The 20,300-nt window shown below is 43.8% G+C and overlaps 1 protein-coding gene across 1 annotated transcript in view; it reads right to left on the minus strand.

Annotated features, from left to right (window-relative positions):
- Positions 1–2,233: 2,233 nt before the first annotated feature.
- The window catches only part of SYT10 (synaptotagmin 10), a 596,888-nt gene continuing 578,821 nt past the window's right edge, over positions 2,234–20,300 (minus strand). Inside the window, exon 7 of the mRNA XM_029597488.1 lies at positions 2,234–2,305. Coding sequence (XP_029453348.1) covers positions 2,234–2,305 — 72 coding nt within the window. The remainder of the gene's footprint in view (positions 2,306–20,300) is intronic.

The raw sequence follows: 20,300 nt of genomic DNA on the forward strand, positions 1-20,300 counted from the left end.
CCTCTCTTTCCACTGCTGTCATGTTCCATTCTCTCCGCTCCACTCCCACACTCCTCCTCTCTTCCACACTCCTCTCTCCAACTGCTCAACAACTCCACCACTCCTCCTCCATTCCACAACTCCTCCTCCACCAGCACTCCTCCTCCACAGAAATAGACAAACAGGACAGACAGACCTTGCACTCCAACAAAAATGACAAAGGACAAATGGTTCAGGGAAACAAAGGAAAACAAATACACAGCACAACTCACTCAGTAGTCAATGAATCTCTTCCTGTACGATCACCTCTGCTCCTCTCCTACGCCTTCAACCACTAACACACCCTCAAAGGTGGAGTTGCAGGAAGTGGTCTCTTATACTGGAAACAATGTCGCAAAATGCGTTAACGGTTTCACATTTTGCGGTCATTTCGCAAATGCGAAGACATTTCGCAAAATGCGAAGTGACTTCGCAAACTGCGAAGGCACTTCGCAAAATGCGCTATTGCCGCAAAACCCTATTGCAAAGCGGTATTGTGATCATTATCATAGCCATGCCCCATTTCACATCGCATGCGTTACTCCTGCGATGTTTATAGCATTTTGATAAATCCAGGCCTAAGTTTGTACCTGAGGCAATAGAGGGTAAAGTGACGTGCCCAAGGTCACAAGGAGCGACAGCGGGACTCAAACTGCTCTAACCACTAGGCTATTCCTCCTCCCATGGATGGAAACTGAAGAGGGCAGTCTTTGCACATAAAAACACAGGAAAACGCCTTCACATCCTATCACTCAGAGCACAAGACGAGCCTGAGACCTGGCACTAGCCAAAAAGGTTGCTCAACTCGCCAGGCTGCCCATGTCTCCTGAGCTCCCCCAGAGGCAGGAATGACCATCGGATCACGCACTGAGCATGGAGCATGAAAAAACAGCTACCGAACCACTGCACTCATCTGAGGGACCAAGAAAATCACCTCAGGGACCATAAGATATCACCACAGGAACCATAAGATATTACCACAGAGACCAGTAGGGAGATGCATATCCACCGTCTGCTGGCAATGGAGAATACTAGAGGGCTAATGTCACTGCAGAGGTATATATACTGTGATCGCCATCTGCTGGTAGAGATGCATAACCCACTGGTTTTGGATTCACCTCTCTGAACGCTAAGGTAGTTACATTTACATGCATAACTCCTTTGAAAATGCACCTGTAATGATCAATCATATGATAGAGGGCCAAGAAACATGAGAAGACAAAGTCAACTTACACAGAATGGTAAAGTCAACCGACAAGACATTACAATAAAACTTGATACAGTCTTAGATATAATTGCGGAGAGGTGTAGCTGACCTGGTTATACTTCCCAGCTAGTGAAAAAGAGCAGAGTAAGTGACTAGCTGGTATGGCTGTCATGTGGTAGATATCCTCACCTACAGTTATGTAAGAAGAGGCATACTGAGTCATTCAAATGGTCCTTATTTGCGAACATTTACTATATACAATCTAATGAATTATTGTTCACTGCTTTCTCTTATATCTTGCATTCTTTATTATTTGTAAAATTAATTTGTATCACCTTAATAAAATTAACTTTCAAATCAAACAATTACCAAACTAGTTCCAGAAATTATCCATTATCTAACTTTCATTTACAATAAGTCTGTAAACTAATTTTAAACTTAATTTAAACTACAGAATGAACCATATATTTAAAACAATTTGATTTTGAAAAATCTACTGTATTCACTGTAAGTGATAAATGAGAAAAAAGGAATACAAATTAAATAACAAAATAATATACATGTATGGAAAAGTACATGGACGCCCTTCCACCTCCTCTCAGAAAAGATTTGTAGAGTAGTAAAATGGATTAATTATAAATATTTTCACAGGATATCTGCAGTTTAGTACAATGTAACACAATCAGAAATCATTGCTATGATATGGATACAATGACTCCCATTTGATTCAGTTTAGTATGTTACAGATTACTGTGAATTGTATTGCATTGAAATATTAAATTACTGGTGTTGCTACTATATTTATCACTATACCCACTGTTACTTGCACCTAAAGTGAGGAATTCAAGCAAAGTAAAATATTGAAAAGATCCTGAAAGATGAAAACTGTCAAAACAGTAATACTTAACATATTTGTGTAATTTGTTTCTCAAAATCAATCATCTGTTGAGGTGGAAAACATTGCATGAAACAAGAAACTGGAAAAAAAATCAATCCCTGTTGGTCCTTTTATGATGTAGAAGGTGCTTTTGGTGATGAACAGGATCCTTGACTATCAAAACTAGTTGCTCGACCAGGTAACTGGAAGAAAAAAGGTCATTAATACGAAGTTAGTAACATTGGAGGCAATACTTGTATATAACAGCACAATTGAATGGGGCATATTAAGCTAGATAGGATGCCTCAAACACATTTAGGGGCAAATTTTAAAAGCCCTGAGCACGTAAATCTGGCTGGATTTACGCGCGCAGGGGGGTTACATGCGCCAGGCCTATTTTGCATAGGCCTGGAGACGCGCGCAAGCCCTGGGACGTGCGTATGTCCCGGGGCTTTGAAAAAGGGACGGGAATGGGGCAGGGGTAGGGTGCCAGTCCGGGGGGTGGGAGCAAGGTCTCTGGCACAGCGACCATGCCGGGGGATTGCACATTGGCAGCCGGCCGGCGCGCCCAAGTTACGCCTGCCACAGGCAGGCGTAAATAGCAAAATAAAGGTAGGAAGGGGATTTAGGTAGGGCTGGGGGGCGGGTTAGATAGGGGAATGGAGGGGAAGGTGGGGGGGAACGGAAAGAAAGTTCCCTCTGAGACTGCTCTGATTTCGGCTGCGCGCGCATGTTATAAAATCGGGCGTAGATTTGTGTGCACCGGGTTGCGCGCACAAATCTACGCCCGCGCGTAGCTATTAAAATCCAGCCCTTATCTTTTATAGTCTGATATTCCTAATTGGATTAGTCTTTAATTATGTGTAGATTAATCATAAATCTGTGAAAGCACTGGCTCTTGGAGCCTGTGTGATATGAGCTAAAATGGAAATCAATAAGGATTTACACGGAAAAAAATGTTTTTGTTTTTTTTTCATTTGTAGGGGGGAGAGGGGGGTATTTCAATTTTCATTTGTTCTCAATAGCATAAAAATGTACCAGTGGCAGTTGTAATGCATACAGTATTCCTGTACATTTATAAATCTGTCATATCCATTCTCAGTCATCTCTTCTCCAATCTAAAAAGCCCTAATCTGTTTAGTCTTTCTCCAACCCCTTTTTCATTTTTGTCACCCTTCTATGTACCTTTTCTATGTCTGCTATGTCTTATTTGAGATGGGGCGACCAGAACTGCACACAGTTCTCAAGGTTCTGGTGCACTTTTTTGTTTTACATTCCATTTCAAATAAATCCTAACATTCTGTTTAACTTTTTGGCCATAGCTACACATTGAGCTGAAGATTTTAAAGTATTGTCCATAAGCATGCTGAGGTCCTTTTCCTGGGTGGTGACTTCTAACATGGAATCCTGTATAGTGTACTTGTAGTTGGGATTATTTTTCCCTGTGGCATTACTTTGCATTTGTCCATATTTAACTGCACCTGCCCAGTCTCCTAGTCTCACAAGGTCCTCCTGCAGTTCCTCAAAATCTTCTACTGTTTTAGAAACAATTTTGTGTCATCTGCAAATATGGTCATCTAATTTTCTGTTTCCTTTTCTAGATCATTTAGGAATGTGCTAAATAGCACAGCGCCCAGTACAGAATCCTGACAAACAACAGATTTTGTTTTGTATTGTTCCAGGGAAAGTGCAGCAAATGGATAGTTACCATAAATTTTGCAAACAGATGAACTCATGGCTGTTTAATAGCCGCCTCTCCCCCCCAGTTAGCCATGACCCTTTTGATACTGCTATCTGATCTGAATTAGACTGTATATCTGGTCATATATTTTGTCTTGCTTTTAGGTACTTTAAATGTTTTTTTAATTTGATATTGGGGTTTTATAGGTTAATATGGCTGTATTATGTGACATTGTATTGGGGTGGGGTATGTATATTGTGGAGGGTAGTTTTTTTTTATTGTGAACTGATAGGGAATTTATTGGATTTAGGCGGTATATACATTTTATTAAATACATTAATAAAATCAAACCAAATTCAGTTTCATCTTTATATTTTAGTGCATGTGAAATGTTTGTAATGCACACTAAAATCATTTAGTACATGTAAAAACCATTTAGCATGGACTAAAATGATAAATGAAATGAAACAACTTCCGCCCAACTAGTGAAACCATAACAAATAAACAACCCTCCCCTATCACACACAACCCTACTTTGAACTGATTTTTTATTCACCCAGAACATAAGAACATAACATGCCATACTAGGTCAGACCAAGGGTCCATCAAGCCCAGCATCCTGTTTCCAACAGTGGCCAATCCAGGCCATAAGAATCTGACAAGTACCCAAAAACTAAGTCTATTCCATGTTACCGTTGATAGTAATAGCGGTGGTTATTATCTAAGTCAACTTAATAGCAGGTAATGGACTTCTCCTCCAAGAACCTATCCAATCATTTTTTAAACACAGCTATATTAACTGCACTAACCACATCTTCTGGCAACAAATTCCAGAGTTTAATTGTGCATTGAGTGAAAAAGAACTTTCTCCGATTAGTTTTAAATGTTCCTCAATAGTTATTTATCATGGTCTCCTTTCCAATGTGAAATTGGGTGAATCATCGCCATAATATCTGAAAAGGTATAACAAGACCCTAGGAAGCGGATAGTTTTTCTGAGATAAAAATAAAAGAATATGCTTGACCTTTTCCAATTTTTACATACACAAAACTGTACCATGTACACTTTTCACCAAATAAAAAGGGTATAAGGTCTTCAAGGGATGTTTTTCCTATAAAAGAGCTGCTGTATGCATGGTTGAGATGCTGTATTCCTATAATCTATGTTCCAGTGTCTATGAGGTGACAAAATCCTCTTTGTTTTCCTTGAAGTATGGTAAAAAAAAAAGTAAGGACAAATCTCTACACTTGTTGCCTTTACTCTGTAACATCAGCAGTACCATAGTCAATGGCATCCTTCCTTCCCTTTCATAGATGTAAATGATGTCATCAATGAGAACTTATGTCTAGAAAAGGAATAAAGAATGGAAATTTAGGAGAACAAGGGCAGGGTTTGTAAATCTTGCAAACCCCTGTTAAACAAAAATGCTGAAATATTTAGAACACTCATGATATTTTTTTTTTATCTCATAAGAACATAAGAAGTTGCCATACCGGGTCAGTCTGAGGGTCCATCAAGCCCATCATCCTGTTTCCAATATCATTCTGTTTCCAATAGTGGCCAATCCAGATAAGTACCTGGCAAGTACCCAAACATTAAATAGATCTCATGTTACTGTCATTAATAGTAGTGGTTATTCCCTATGACGGTAACTTTTAAATAGGCATGCAGGTGCACATGTGTGCAAGTTTGTCAGCCTGTGCTCAGCAATGTGTCCATTTTATAACATATGTGAGTATATGCGTGCATGATATAAAATAGCCTGGTTGTGCATACATGTGCATTGAATTTTAAGTGAATGTGTAAGTAGGGAAATTTTACAAGGGACACATGCTGGTTCCCTTTGCCATATTCCCAGTTTGTTCTCAGTTTGCCAAGTTTAGAGAAAGGACTTGTAACCCCCCCCCCCCAGTTTAATAGCCGCCTCTCCCCCCAGTTAGCCATGACCCTTAAAACCCTGCTGACTTGCCAAAATGTTTTTGTTTTAACACTTTTATACGTCATCTATAGCAGAATGGGACCTTGGCATGCAAATTTCAAATTTCAAATGTGAATCCCGGAATACCCATGGCCTACCAAGATCACACCCACCCAGACCATGCACAGCAGAAGATACGCACGAATACGAAAGGCTTATAAAATCCGCTTAGTGTGCACCAGCTTGACTTGTGTGCATATCTTCCAGGTTTTGACACATACCGGGCTTTAAAAATTCACCTATAAGTCAACTTGATTAATAGCAGTTTATGAACTTCTCCGGAAACTTATCCAAACCTTTTTTTTTTTTTTTTTTTTTTATTTATTTAATGAATTTCCATTTTTCAAAAGGATATACACAATATATAATAGTAATACAAAATCACATAACATGATTATAATAATACTGAGATCATTTCATATACTGTGAAAACCTAGTAAAATATTAGAAGTAATTACAAAGTCTGGTTTAATAACACAGAGCAGTTATTTTTTAAGAAAAAAGAGTAACTTATAGAATTTTAGAGCCAAAAGCCTTTCTTTTAATTTCCCCAGTGGCTAAGGGAATCTAAGGGGTCAGGAAGCAAGGAATACACGCAATTGCTCAGGTTGATTAAAAACATATCGCATGCTCTGATGCATTATAATGCATTGACAAGGGAAACGCAACATGAATTTATCACCACGCACAGTAACTTTGTCCCTTAAAGTTAGGAATTCTTTCCTCTTCATTTGTGTGTTATAGGTTACATCTGGGAACATCCTGATCGGTTGACCATGGAAACTAGTATTTTGATTCCTGAAATATAGTCTAAGTATAGAATCTCTCTGAGATATATCCATGAATGATACAATTAACGTCAATCTAGTATTTATCTGCATGTCGGAAGATTTTTCTAATAACTCTGATATATCTACTTCTTCGTTCTGTTCTCCCTGTTCTTGCTCTTGTGAGGATACAATTTTCCCTTTTGGTTTAATATAGTATATCCTAGATATGATTGGTATCATGGGGTCAGTTAATTTTAGAACATTCTTAAGATAACTAATAAAAAGTTCTTTAGGTGAAAGTAGATGAGTTTTTGGAAAATTTAAAACTCTCAAATTCCCTCTTCGAATTTGATTCTCTAGTTGATCTATTTTATCAGAATGAATTTTTTCAGATTTAATTAAATTCATCTGTACTTTTTCTAATTCGCTAGTTTTGGTTCCCAATTTCCCAACTTCTTCATCTATATTCTCAATCTTACCCTGTAAGACTTTATTATTACTTAAGGTTTCTTGTACCATAGAAGTCAAATCATTAATAGATTTTTGCATGATGGATATCATGTTACCTATTCCCTCCAATGTAAACTTTTCGGCAGATGTTCCTAATACATTTAACACCAAGCCCTCCTTGTTCCCCTCCCCCTCCTTTCCCTTAGTCGACATCCCGGTGTTAATAGTTTCCTCAAAAACAAGTTCTCCACTACTTTCCCGAAAGGGTGGTTCAGGAGTAACTGGGGCACCAGGGCTTAAAGATGTTTCGTATGCCTGGGAATTCAGTCCCTGCTCCTGGTCTAGAATTCCAATGGCATCTGCTCCTGGCGTTAATTCAGAGGCTCTCCCAAAAAGATCTGTGATACGCGGTTGATTACCATTAGATGCAGGTGTAGAAGTCACTATTCTCCCTTTTCTCTTGGTGTGTGGCATCCAGGTACCTGGATGTTGTATTCTTTTGGTTACTTCCATTTAATCCAGACTCCGTTTGGCTGTCAATATCGAGTTGTAAATATCCAGATCTCGTCTCTCGTCGAATCCCGGCGAAGCCCGGCAAAGCCGCGCGCCTCTTAGGCGGAGCGCCGACGGCGGATGCGCTGTTAGGACGCTGTTGTTATAGGCGTCTTTGAGGCTCTGCTCACCAACGTCAGAGTCCGGAAGTAAGCAGCGATTCAGGCAGGCAGCGTCTCCTCCGGCCAACCAAGAAAACTCCGACGAAGAACAAACGAGGTAATGTAGAAGTGGCAACGGACTGCTGCTACCTGCAAGTAAGTTAGTTGAGCAGCAACTCTCCTCAGTCGGGACGCCGTTGTTATAGGCGTCTTTGAGGCTCCGCCCACCAACGTCAGAGTCCGGAAGTAAGCAGCGATTCAGGCAGGCAGCGTCTCCTCCGGCCAACCAAGAAAACTCCGACGAAGAACAAACGAGGTAATGTAGAAGTGGCAACGGACTGCTGCTACCTGCAAGTAAGTTAGTTGAGTAGCAACTCTCCTCAGTTGGGACGCCGTTGTTATAGGCGTCTTTGAGGCTCCGCCCACCAACGTCAGAGTCTGGAAGTAAGCAGCGATTCAGGCAGGCAGCGTCTCCTCCGGCCAACCAAGAAAAACTCAGACGAAGAACAAACGAGGTAATGTAGAAGTGGCAACGGACTGCTGCTACCTGCAAGTAAGTTAGTTGAGCAGCAACTCTCCTCAGTCGGGACGCCGTTGTTATAGGCGTCTTTGAGGCTCCGCCCACCAACGTCAGAGTCCGGAAGTAAGCAGCGATTCAGGCAGGCAGCGTCTCCTCCGGCCAACCAAGAAAACTCCGACGAAGAACAAACGAGGTAATGTAAAAGTGGCAACGGACTGCTGCTACCTGCAAGTAAGTTAGTTGAGCAGCAACTCTCCTCAGTCGGGACGCCGTTGTTATAGGCGTCTTTGAGGCTCCGCCCACCAACGTCAGAGTCCGGAAGTAAGCAGCGATTCAGGCAGGCAGCGTCTCCTCCGGCCAACCAAGAAAACTCCGACGAAGAACAAACGAGGTAATGTAGAAGTGGCAACGGACTGCTGCTACCTGCAAGTAAGTTAGTTGAGCAGCAACTCTCCTCAGTCGGGACGCCGTTGTTATAGGCGTCTTTGAGGCTCCGCCCACCAACGTCAGAGTCCGGAAGTAAGCAGCGATTCAGGCAGGCAGCGTCTCCTCCGGCCAACCAAGAAAACTCCGACGAAGAACAAACGAGGTAATGTAGAAGTGGCAACGGACTGCTGCTACCTGCAAGTAAGTTAGTTGAGCAGCCTCCAAACCTTTTTTAAACCCACCTACACTATCTTCCCTAACCACATCCTCCGGCAATGAATTCCAGAGCATATTTGTGCATTGAGTTAAAAATAATTATCTCCAGTTTGTTTAAAATGTGCTACTTGCTAAGTTCATGGAGTGCTCCCTAGTGCTATTATATGAAAGAGTAAATAACCAAATCACATTTACTCATTCTAGTCCTCTCATGCTTTTATTGAACTCTATCATATCCCCCCTCAGTCATCTAGAAATTGAACAGCCCTAACCTCTTAAGCTTTTCCTTATAGGCAAGCTGTTAAATCCCCTTTATCATTTTGATCACTATTTTCTGTACTTTCTCCAGTGCAGCTATATATTTTTTGAGATGTGGTGACCAGAATTGCACACAGTATTCAAAGTACAGTCTCACTATGGAATGATACGGAGGCATTATGACATTCTCCGTTTTACTCACAATTCCTTTCCTAATAATTCCTAACATTCTGTTTGCTTTTTTGACTGCTGCAGCACAGTGAGCCCGACAATTTCAATACATTATCCACTATGACACCTAGACCTTTTTCCTGGGTGGTAACTCCTAATATGGAATCTAACATTGTTGAACAACAGCATGAGTTATTTTTCCTTACATACATCACCTTGCACTTGCTCACATTAAATTTCATCTTACATTTGGATGCCTAATCTTCCAGTCTTACAAGGTTCTTCTGCAATTTAACACAATCTGCATGTGATTTAACTACCCTGAATAATTTTGGGTCATCTACAAATTTGATCACCTTACTTGTTATATTCCTTTCCTGATCATTTATAAATATATTGAAAAGTATCAGTCCAAGTACAGATCTCTTAGGCACTCCACTGTTTACCGTTTTCCACTAAGAAAACTGACCATTATTTACTCTCTATCTCTTATCTTTTAACCAGTTTGCAATCCATGAAAGGAAATAGTCTCCTAACCCATGACTTTTTACTTTTTTTAGAAGCCTCTCATGAGTGACTTTGTCAAATGCTTTCTGAAAATCGAAATACACTTCATCCACCGGTTCAACTTTATCTACATTTATTAACCCCTTCAAAACAATGTAGAGATTTATGAGGCAAGACTTCCAGTGCTGGCTGTATTCCAGTAAACCATGTCTATCTTTATGTTCTGTGATTTTGATTTTTAGAATAGTTCCACTATTTTTCCTAGAACTGAATTCAGGATCACGTCCTTTAGCTCAGGTGATTCTTTACTTATAGGCACATGGACTACTTTTGCTTTGATTAGAATCTTTCTTTTGGGATGCCCTAACTTTCCTGTTTCATTAGTATCCTTTGAATATATTTCCCTCCAAACCATGTGCTTCTGAGCTTTCCCCTTGTTCTAGTTTTAATGGTTAGTGCCAGCAGCCTGGTTCTACCCTAGTTAAGATGAAGCTCATCCTTTTGGAAAAGACTCCCCCTTCCCTAAAAGGTTTCCCAGTTCTTTACAAAACTGAATTCCTCTTCCCTGCACCATTGTCTCATACATGCATTGAGACTCTGGAGCTCTGCCTACCTCTGGGGACCTGCACACAGAGAATGCCACCCTGGAGGTTCTAAATTTCAGCTTTCTACCTATAAATCCTAAATTTGGCCTCCAGAAATCCCTCCCACATTTTCCTATGTTGTTGGTGTCCAATGTACTATGAGAGCTGGCTCCTCCCCAGCACTGTCTAAAATCCTAACTAGGTGATGCATGAGGTCCGCCACCTTTGCACCAGGCAGCCCTCTCATCCACTAGCCATCCAGCTATATACATTCTTAATAATCAAATCACCAACTATGATGGCTCACCTAACTCTTGCCTCTTGGGCAGTAAACCTGGGATACTCATCCTCAGTGCGAAAGGACAATGCATCAACTGGGGGGCAGGTCCTTGCTAAAGGATCTCTTCCTGCTACACTCAGGGCTGGCAGAAGCACTAGGCGAGCTAGACCTGGGCCTAGGGTGCTGACCATTAGAGGGCGCTGCCACTGCTCACGAGCCAATGAAGCAGGGTGAGGCGGCTGCTTCAGGCAGAATTCTAAAGCAGCAAAAAGTGCACCTTCAAAATTCTGCCCAGCCCCCAGCTTACCCTGCCTTCCCCCCATTGTGCCACCCTCCTAACCCCCCAAGACTCACGAAAACCCCTAGTGGTCCACAGGGGGGCCTGGGAGTGATCCACTCTCACATCATTGATTAAAGAGGCAGCTAAGAACGATGCCATACTCTTTTTGTAATAGTTAAAATCACAACCTAACCAAAGGTTAAGTGACAAAAATTTAAGATTAAATACTTTGCAAATTTCTAATGGCATAGACATAATTTAAAGACTGGGCCACACAGTCATCACTCTGTTGGAACTTATAGAGGGAAGGCAAAATTTTTGAAACTCCTTGTTTCAAGACTTTGTGTGAAATAAAAGACTAAGAAAAGGATAATTTACAGGAAAAAGCAAAGTGTGATGTTAGAATCACATATTGACATTATACCTAGATGTTGTTTGGGGTGCTACCTAGCAGAAGAATGTCTGTAATCTCTGTGAAAGGGTTGCATTGAGTATGATCAAGGTAAGGTTACCACTATAACTGACACTACTGCAGTGGCTGCAGGAAAGATACAAATAGAGAAATTGTCTCTTTTTTGCAATTGTGGAATGTTTGTACATTGCAGTGACTTAGAGACAACCTCTAGCTTTCTCTGTGCAAAAGTAAGTGTACTAATTCTGGTATGTGTGACTTTAGTAGTACGTCCATATTCAAAAGGATTTGTCTGGTTAACACTCAAACTTAGCCAGACAAATCTGGAATTTAAATATACCTTTTTCCCCTACCCAACTTGCCAAGTTTTAGCCAGAGAAGTCATTATCAATCAGTTGAATGGCTAAATACAAATTTGCAAATTCATACTCCTCAGTGAAATTAAAGGTCTTTTGTTAATAAAGGTCTTTTGTCCATTCCATCTGTGAAATCAGCACATTTATCTAAAGTCAGAGATAGAGATTTATTGATAGCTGGATCCAAATTATGGAATTCTATTCCAACATAATTCAGAGTGCAGGAGAATTATCAAACTTTTAGAAAGGAATTAAAAACTTGGCTTTTCTGGCAGGCATTTGGAGAAGTAGTAAATTGATAAGTGATAATGATGATTGATCTATTATTTTATTTTATATTTTAGCATTGATTGTACTTTTGCTTTGATTTTAAGAATATGAATATTTATATTTTCTTTTAAATGTAAGTTGCTATGTTTTATTATTTTACTGTTTTGTTTTATTGTAAACCGGTATGATTGAATACAGAATATCAGTATATAAATATTATAAATAAATAAATACATAGAACTTAGCTGAATAAAAAAGAGGTATTTTGGGGTGGAGCAAATTTATCCAACTAACTTAACCAATAATTAGCTTTATCTTGATAAAACCTAGATTAATCATTTTGCCATAAATATAGGAAAAATATGGCATGGTAGCATCAGTGTTAAGAAAAGGGTTATGCAAAATTTAAATGTATTGCATCACACAGGCAAATAGCATCCTGCATGGTATGTTATCGAATTCCATGACAGCTTAATGCATCACGTGTCATTTACTGTTTTGTGTGTCATTTACTGTGTGTCACAGGTTATTTTTTTGGTTTATACATACAGGCTTCCTGCAGCTGCCTCTCTGAGGGTGTGTCATGTGTTTGGAGAGAGGAGAGGAGAGTAGTCTAATGGGAGTAGCTTATTTCAGTCAATTACCTGAGTACCTTGACTTGTCTTCATTTGTACTTTGTTTCCCTTTCCCTTGGTCATGTTCTTTGTTGGAGTGAAAGTTTTTATTAGTTTGTCCTATTTGCCTGCCTTTGTGTTAGGAGTGGTGGTGAGGTATGGTGGTGGTGGTGAGGAGGAGGAGGAGGTGTGGTAGTGTGGAGGAGTGGAGAGGATGGAGCATGAAAGGCATAGGGATAGAAGAGAGGACAGGCATCAGGAGAGGAAGGGAGGAGAGGAGGAGTGAGGAAGAGGGCAGGAGTGCTAGGAGGAGAAGGAGGAGTAGGGACAAGAACAGAGATAGGAGTAGAGATTAGGCAAGAGGGAAGGGATAGGAGGGTGGGAGGAGGAAAGAGATAGGCAGGTGAATATGGAGGGAGGGAGGATGACAGGCTAGGGATAAACAAAGAGGGCAGAGGGAGCGGGGAGTTAGTAGGGCAGGAGGAGGTAAGGAAGGGAGGGGAGTGGGAGCAAGAGTGAGGGAAGGGAAGTGGAAGTGGCACCCCCGTTCTGGCAGCCAGGCAGCAGGGCATATTTGGCTGAGGGCTTTGAATTTCAGTGTCGAGGACAATGACATGATAATCTCAGGGATCCTCGAGAACTATGCAATGATCTTTGGAAACCATGCAGCCAAGACATTGAGGGCATCCAAGGGCTAGAGCTGGTGCATGATCGCCCAGACTGTATCATGGCACAGTGTAGTGAAACAAAGTGCAAACCAGGTTTGGGGACATCAAGGCCTAACAGAATCGCAAGGTGGCAAGCTGCAACAAATATCTGCAACAGACTAGAGGAGGATTCCCTTGTCCTATCATCATCACACTGATGGAGGAGTGCCTCATCCAATGGCTGGGACTAGATGTCTTTGAGGGGATGGATGAGTAGCTGGATATCACGTAAGCTGGAGCTCATAAGTTCACTTCATCTGTAAATGTCAAGGCTGTTACAGATATCTACATCATAAGATGCTTACATTGATTGATGCAAAGTGTGTATCTAATGCCAAATGATACATGTGTACTTCTTAGCATTGTTATTTATATCTTCTTATTTGTTACCTTAGCTCTCACCCAGTACTCTGCTGGTCCCAGCCTTCAAGTCCCAGGGACCAGCAGTGCAGCCCCAGGGATCAGTAGTGCAGCACCATACTTCCGGGCCCCCTTACAGTTGGATGCACAGACTCACTTCAGAAAGGAGGAGGAGGAGCAACAGCTCCAGCCTCCTGAGCAGCTGCAGCCTCAGCAAGCCCTCTCAATGTAAACCTGAACATATCGCGCTTTCTAGAAGACCCCAACCTGCAGTGGGAGGCAGTCAAGCTGTCACAACCAACCTCTAGCAAGCCACGTCCCCAGCAAGAGGCAGCAGGCACTGAGCAGGAGCAGCTCACCAGCTCCATCATCCCATGTTTGGAGGCCCATACTACCACACACAGCTCTGTACCAGCACCGACATGGCCCTCAATGCATGAGCAGCTGGACTGGCTGGAAAGGAGGCATGGAGTACACCTCCACCACATATGGGCAGAGCTAGTGCTTCTGAGGAGGGCTGTGAAAAGTGAGACCCAAGCCCTGCGGGATCAGATAGCAACCCACACACACGCTGTAACCACTGTCGCTACATCCATAAACAACATGATGATGGTGTTGACACAAATTCTCCAACACATGCCCGAGTTTCCACCTGTGCCTTCCCATGCCTCCATGCCTCCATGCCTCGCAGCAGCAGGCACACAGAAAGATGTCATAAAGAGATGCTAGCCCCAAGTGGAAAGCCCTACAGAGGAAAAAGCCCATGAGGCCCCAGTTGTAAAAGGGGACAAAAGCCATGAAATAAGTCTTGTGGAAACAAGCCTGGCCGGACCTCTGTACAGAGTTCTTGTGTCGGCTAGATGGAAGAAGTCTACTGGACCTGTTCTTACTACAGAGTTCCTGTGTCAGTTTGCTGATGGGGATGGTCTATTCTCTGCCTCCATTGTCCTGCTGCCTACTCCTAATGCCCCCCTCGATGCTCTAGCCTCCTTGATGCAGTCTCTAGTCACGGTCCTTCTGCTGTCTCTTCTCATGTCTCAACTGCTGCTGGTGTCTCATCTCATCTCATTGTGCTGCTGCCTCCATGCTGCGGTGTCTTCTCCTAGAGCTCCTGCCTCCATGCTGTGGTGTCTTCTCCTGGGGGTTCCTACCTCCATTCTGCAATGCCTTCTTCTGGGCCTCAGTCTCCATGCTGCAATGTTTGGTCCTGGTTCTGCTGTGTGGCTCTTAGGCTGTTCCCCCTCTTTCAACATGGCTTGTCTGGGACTTTACTTGAACTCTGCTGCCTTGGCCCTTAGGCTTTCCCCCTGAGTGTATTCTTCAGCATGGACTGTCTGGGCGTTTATCTTGCTGCTATCAGCTCTAACATTAGAGCTGTACTGTAGCTATTGGGTTGCCACTTCTGCTTTCTATATTATTTGCTGTAAACATGATTGTGTAAAAGAATAAGATGCTAATACTGTATTTGTTATGTTGCCATTTGTACACTCAATGACCTGGTCATTTCAGTTATTATGTTAGGTGCTGTTTGATATCTTGTCCTTGCAGAATGTGATTACCAAAGACATTGACATGCTTTGAATCTATTGATGACATTTGTTGTGTAATAAAGTGGTCAAAGATTTTGAAAACAAAGTTTCTGGAAATGTCTGTTAGGAGTGGTGGACCCTTGAGCCAAGACGAGTTTGATGCTACCTTCAGGGGATGGCCCCTGTAGGTCCTCGTCATCAGAAGGCAGTTCCAGGAGAGAAGACCAAACAGAACCTTCACCTATGCCAGTCCACATTCCCCGCAGGTTGAGCCCTTGGGTACTGGGGCTGGCAGGACTTAGGCGTGGGTCTCTTGAAGAAGACAATCTCAGAAGATAGGAGGCAGAAGTGATGTCAGAAGTACCAGAGGTCAGGGCAGGCAACAGACAAGATGAACCAGGCATAGTCCAGGAGTCAGGGCAGGCAGCAAATGAGAAGAGTTGGAGAACAGGCAGAAGGTCAGGACAGGCGGTAGTCAAAGCAGAATCCAGGAACAAAGCAGGGTCAGAGCCAGAAGAGCAGTCCGAGGGGGCAAGGAGTAAGAACAGGAATCAGGAGCAGGGAGCAGGAACCAGGAACACAGGAACCAAGGCAGACAACTCACACTCTGCAAAGAGCAGGACCCATTGCTGAGGCGCAGAGGGAACAGCAAGGCAGGGTATTTATACCTGCCTTGCCTGACATCATCTTCTGGGCCACGGGGAGCTTTCCCACCATTGGACCTTTAAATTATAGGAAGTGGCGCATGCATGCACCTAGAGGGACTGCAGGAGGTGGCGTTGGGAGATGCTGTGAGAGCAGAGGCAGCCACGGCAGCAGAGGCCAGTGCCAGAGGTGAGGACTGGTAAAGGACGGGCAGGAGCAAGTGTTCTGCCCCTCAAGGTGAGGGGACCTGGCTGTGCAGGCCCACAGCTGGGGCACCTAACAGTACCCCCTCCTCTATTTCCCTTCCCAGAACGTCCAGGTTTCTCGGGATGAGAATTGTGGAAATGCTGGATTAGAGTTTTATCTAATATGTTGGAGGCAGCCTCCCAAGAATTCTCATCGGGGCCAAAGCCCTTACAAGCGATTAAGTACTCCCATTTTTTGTGGAAACGCCTTACATCTAGTATCTCCTTTACATGGTAGGTTTGCTCCTCCTCCACTGCCAAATCCTGGGTTTCAGGGAGCTTCCATTTTGGCCAGGATAGGACCAGAGGTATCACCCATTTCATCTATGCGGATGATGTCCAAATCCTCATATCCTTCACTGACTCTTTACCCAAAGCCTTAAAGATCTGGGGCAACTGCCTTGCCGCAATCAATCAGCTCCTCACTAACATGCACCTAGCGCTTAATCCCGCCAAACAGAACTCCTTGTCATTTCCACGGATGCCCTCCCCTCATCCCACACAGACGTCAACCCTTCGTCTCCCACCTCTCCCTGCATATAAGAAACCTGGGTGTTAACTTCGACAACCATCTTAACCTAAAAGCATTCATAAAATCCACCCTAAAAGAATGCTACTTCAAACTCCATGTTCTAAAGAAACTAAGACCTCTCCTACATTGCAATGACTTTAGATCTGTTCTTTAGACATTAATCTTCTCCAAAATCGACTATTGCAACTCTCTCCTCCTAGGCCTCCCCACTTCTACCATTAAACCTCTACAATTACTACAGAATGCTACAGCCAGAATACTCACCAATACACCCAAGAAAGATCACATTACCCCCATCCTAAAGAGTCTCCACTGGCTACCTATTTCCTCAAGAATTCGCTACAAAAGCTTCTCACTAATACACAAGACCCTTTACAACGAAAAAATACATTGGCTACATGACTCCCTCCAATTCCATACATCCAACAGACCCACTCGAGCCACCTAGCCCCTAAACTGACACACCTCACCTCCACAAGGGCGCGGGCATTTTCGATAGCGGGTCCCTTATTATGGAACGCAATGCCTCCCGACCTCCGCATAGAATCATGCACGCAGAAGTTTAAAAAGAAACTGAAGACATGGCTTTTCAAGCAGGCCTTCAACTAAATACCCGTCCCTGTCACTCGTCTTTCCTTGTGCTTAAACCTCCTTTGCAACCTCTGCCATATTTGGTCTTCCTCCCAACAATTGCCTCTCCCCAGACTTACCTCTCATTTTACCCACTTCCTCTGCCTCCTCCTTTACTCTTTCATATCTTATATGCCCTCGCCCTTAAACATGTATAATGATATATGTATAGTGTTATCCATATTCGGCAACCCCACTTGCCCCCCAACCGCCCTATGTAAATTTTTAAACTCCCTATCTATGCTGCTGCCTTGTTAATCTCATTCATAGTTTTACTTTCATACTTAGACAAATGTTATCCCTACCTTCTGCAAATGTGCACTATGTAAATATGTTATGTAATGTGCACTATGTAAATATGTAGCAGTTATGCTACACTCTACCAATTTGTGCTATGTAAATGGTTTAATTGTATTAGCTGTACTATACCTTATAATCACAATGTTCCTTGTAAACCAATACTATGTAACCACAAAGTTCCTTGTAAACTGATATGATGTGCAAACGGCTATTGGTATATAAAAACCATTAAATAAATAAATAATAAATAAGGAGTGACCTGTGGAAAGTATTGTGTAACTTCAAGGACGAAGATAGTTGCAGACAGTAGGTAACTGGTCCTATTTGTTTGATGACTGAGAAGGGCCCAATGTAGCGGGGAGCCAACCTCATTGAAGGTACTCGGAGGTGAATGTGGTGAGTACTCTGTCTCTGGAATTAAAGAGGGGCATAGGTCGCCGGTGCCTGTTGGCTGCCCTCCTTGCTTCTTCAGCCGCATGCTGAAGGCTGTTCTGTGTGTGGTTCAAGAGAGCCAGCAGTTCCTGGGCAGTGAGCTGGGCCGCTGGAGAAGGCACTTGTTACAGTTTTGGGCTGTAGCCTGGTGTGGGGAACACCACCTGCAGGAGTGACACAGGACAGGAGGATAGGAGCAATAGCAGATGATCTGGTGTGGCTGGGTAGAGTCTCTGGAGCCAGGTGCAGGATGATAGAATTTCTGGAGCTGGGTCTAGGCTGAGAAGGCCCTCTGGAACTGGGTGCTGGTTGAGAAGGGTTTCTGGTGCTGGGTGCTGGCTGAGAAGGGTCTCTAGAGCTGAGAGCTTGGGGATAAGGGTGAACTTCAAGAAACACTGGAACAGCATGTGGGTATGCGTGGACGTGAATGCAGGTAAGCATGGTCTGTTATACTGGAACTGAGTGCAGGTATGGGTAGAATCAGGATAGAGTGCAGGTAAGCATGAAACTGGATGCAGGTAAGCATGAGCTGGAGGAGGGGAACAAGGGCCAGTGAGACAGACAATGACAGGACTAGAAAAAACCAGGACAAGGAATACACTGAACATGAAACCACAAAATGCTCGAAGGCAGCGAGCCAAGGAAGTCCAAGGAAGCAGGGGGAAGCAGGAGAGTAATAGGGCAGAAACAGGGATACAGGGACAGAGGGGACAAGAAGGCAGGCAAGGCTGAATGCCTACAGAGCAAGATCAGCAAAGGCCCAAAGGCCACAGAGCAAGGCGGGGAAGTGGGATGCCCAAAGGCGCACAAAGCAAGGAATAAAAGGCTAAAGCAGGGAGCCCAAGGAACTCATTGCCAAAGCACCAAGGCATGGGCTAGGTGGGGTTAAATAGGGAGTTCTGGACATGGAGCAGATAGGCAAAGAAGACTGGGCCAGCCAGGGAAGCATGCTCATGGGGGCCTCTGGTGGTAAGAAGGCTGCACAGCAGCCATAGACATAACAGTACCCCCCTTTTAAGGCCTCCTCCTCCTCCTGGATCCCAGCTCTGCAGGGGGTACTGACTGAAGAAGGATGCTATGGGTTGGTGTAGATGGATTTCTTTCATTAAATAGGCTTGTTGGAAACGGGTGCCCCTTGTAGGGTAAAGTTGTCTAGATTTGTGCTGGGATGGTGCACCTGATTTCAGCCCATGCTGGAACTGCTGGAGCCCCTGAGAGGCTGGGTGAAGCCCCTCCTGAAACTGCTAGGGCCCCTGAGAGGCCAGCCCAGACCCGCCCTGGGGAGGCACACCAAGCTCAGACCCCTCCTGGGGTAGCCATGCAAAGTCAGACCCTTCCTGGGGAGGTGCTGCAAGCTCAGACCCCTCCTGGGGTGGTGTGGCAGGCTCAGACCCCTTCTGGGGAGGCAATAGAAGCTCATACCCCTCCTGGGGTAACACGGCAAGTTTAGACCCTTCCTGGGGTGGCAGGGCAAGCTCAGGCCCCTCCTGGGGAGACAATGCAAGCTCAGACCCCTCCTGGGGTGGCAATACAAGCTCAGACCACCTCCTGGGGTGATGAGGCAAGCTCAGACCCCTCCTGGGGTGATCCAGAAAGCTCAGACTCCTCCTGGAGAGGCAATGCAAGTTCAGACCCCTCCTGGAGAGGTGCAGCAAGTTTAGACCCCCCTCCTGAGGTGACAATGCAAAATCAGATCCCTCCTGGGGAGGCAATGCAGGCTCAGACCCCTTCTTGGGAGGCAATACAATTTCAGACCCTCTTGGGGTGGTGTGGCACAACTGGAGCAGATGTCCCTTTCAAGACTAGCTGGCTGGGAATAACTACCCCCTGTAGACTGGACTGGCTGGGAGTGAATGCTGTCAGCTGGAAGAATTTGCTGAATGCAGGCACCTCCTGCTGGTCATGGTGTGGGTTTGCAGGCATCTCATGCAAGCTCAACTGGCTAGATGTAGGAGCCTGCTGCTAACTGGCCACAGGGTATAGGACTTTCCATGACTGAACTGGCCATGTTAGACTGAGAAGAGTATATAAACCTGGCTACAGAGCAATTGGTGCGTAAAGGCAAGCTGCTGATCCTCTGATCACTGGTCCCTGGTTCTGATGTGTGGGGTTGCAGATTAGTAAAAGCACACACAGTTCTGGAATGTCTTGGGAAGCAGCCCATCAACTATGATTGACCTGCAGTTGTGAAAGGCAGAGCTCTGCTTGGCTTAATTAATGTTCTATGCTATAGAGAACCTTGTTTCTGAGGACAGAACAAGGGAGTCACAGGAACATTACTGACCAGGTTAGTGCCAAGGCTTTCTGGTAGAGATTTTAATTTTTTCTGAGAGGTTTTCTCCAAGGTGCCATGAGAAGGTGTGCTAAGATTTTTTATCAACATAATGCCAGT

This window comes from Rhinatrema bivittatum, chromosome 4, assembly GCF_901001135.1.
Source record: "Rhinatrema bivittatum chromosome 4, aRhiBiv1.1, whole genome shotgun sequence".
Taxonomy (NCBI): Eukaryota; Metazoa; Chordata; class Amphibia; order Gymnophiona; family Rhinatrematidae; genus Rhinatrema; species Rhinatrema bivittatum.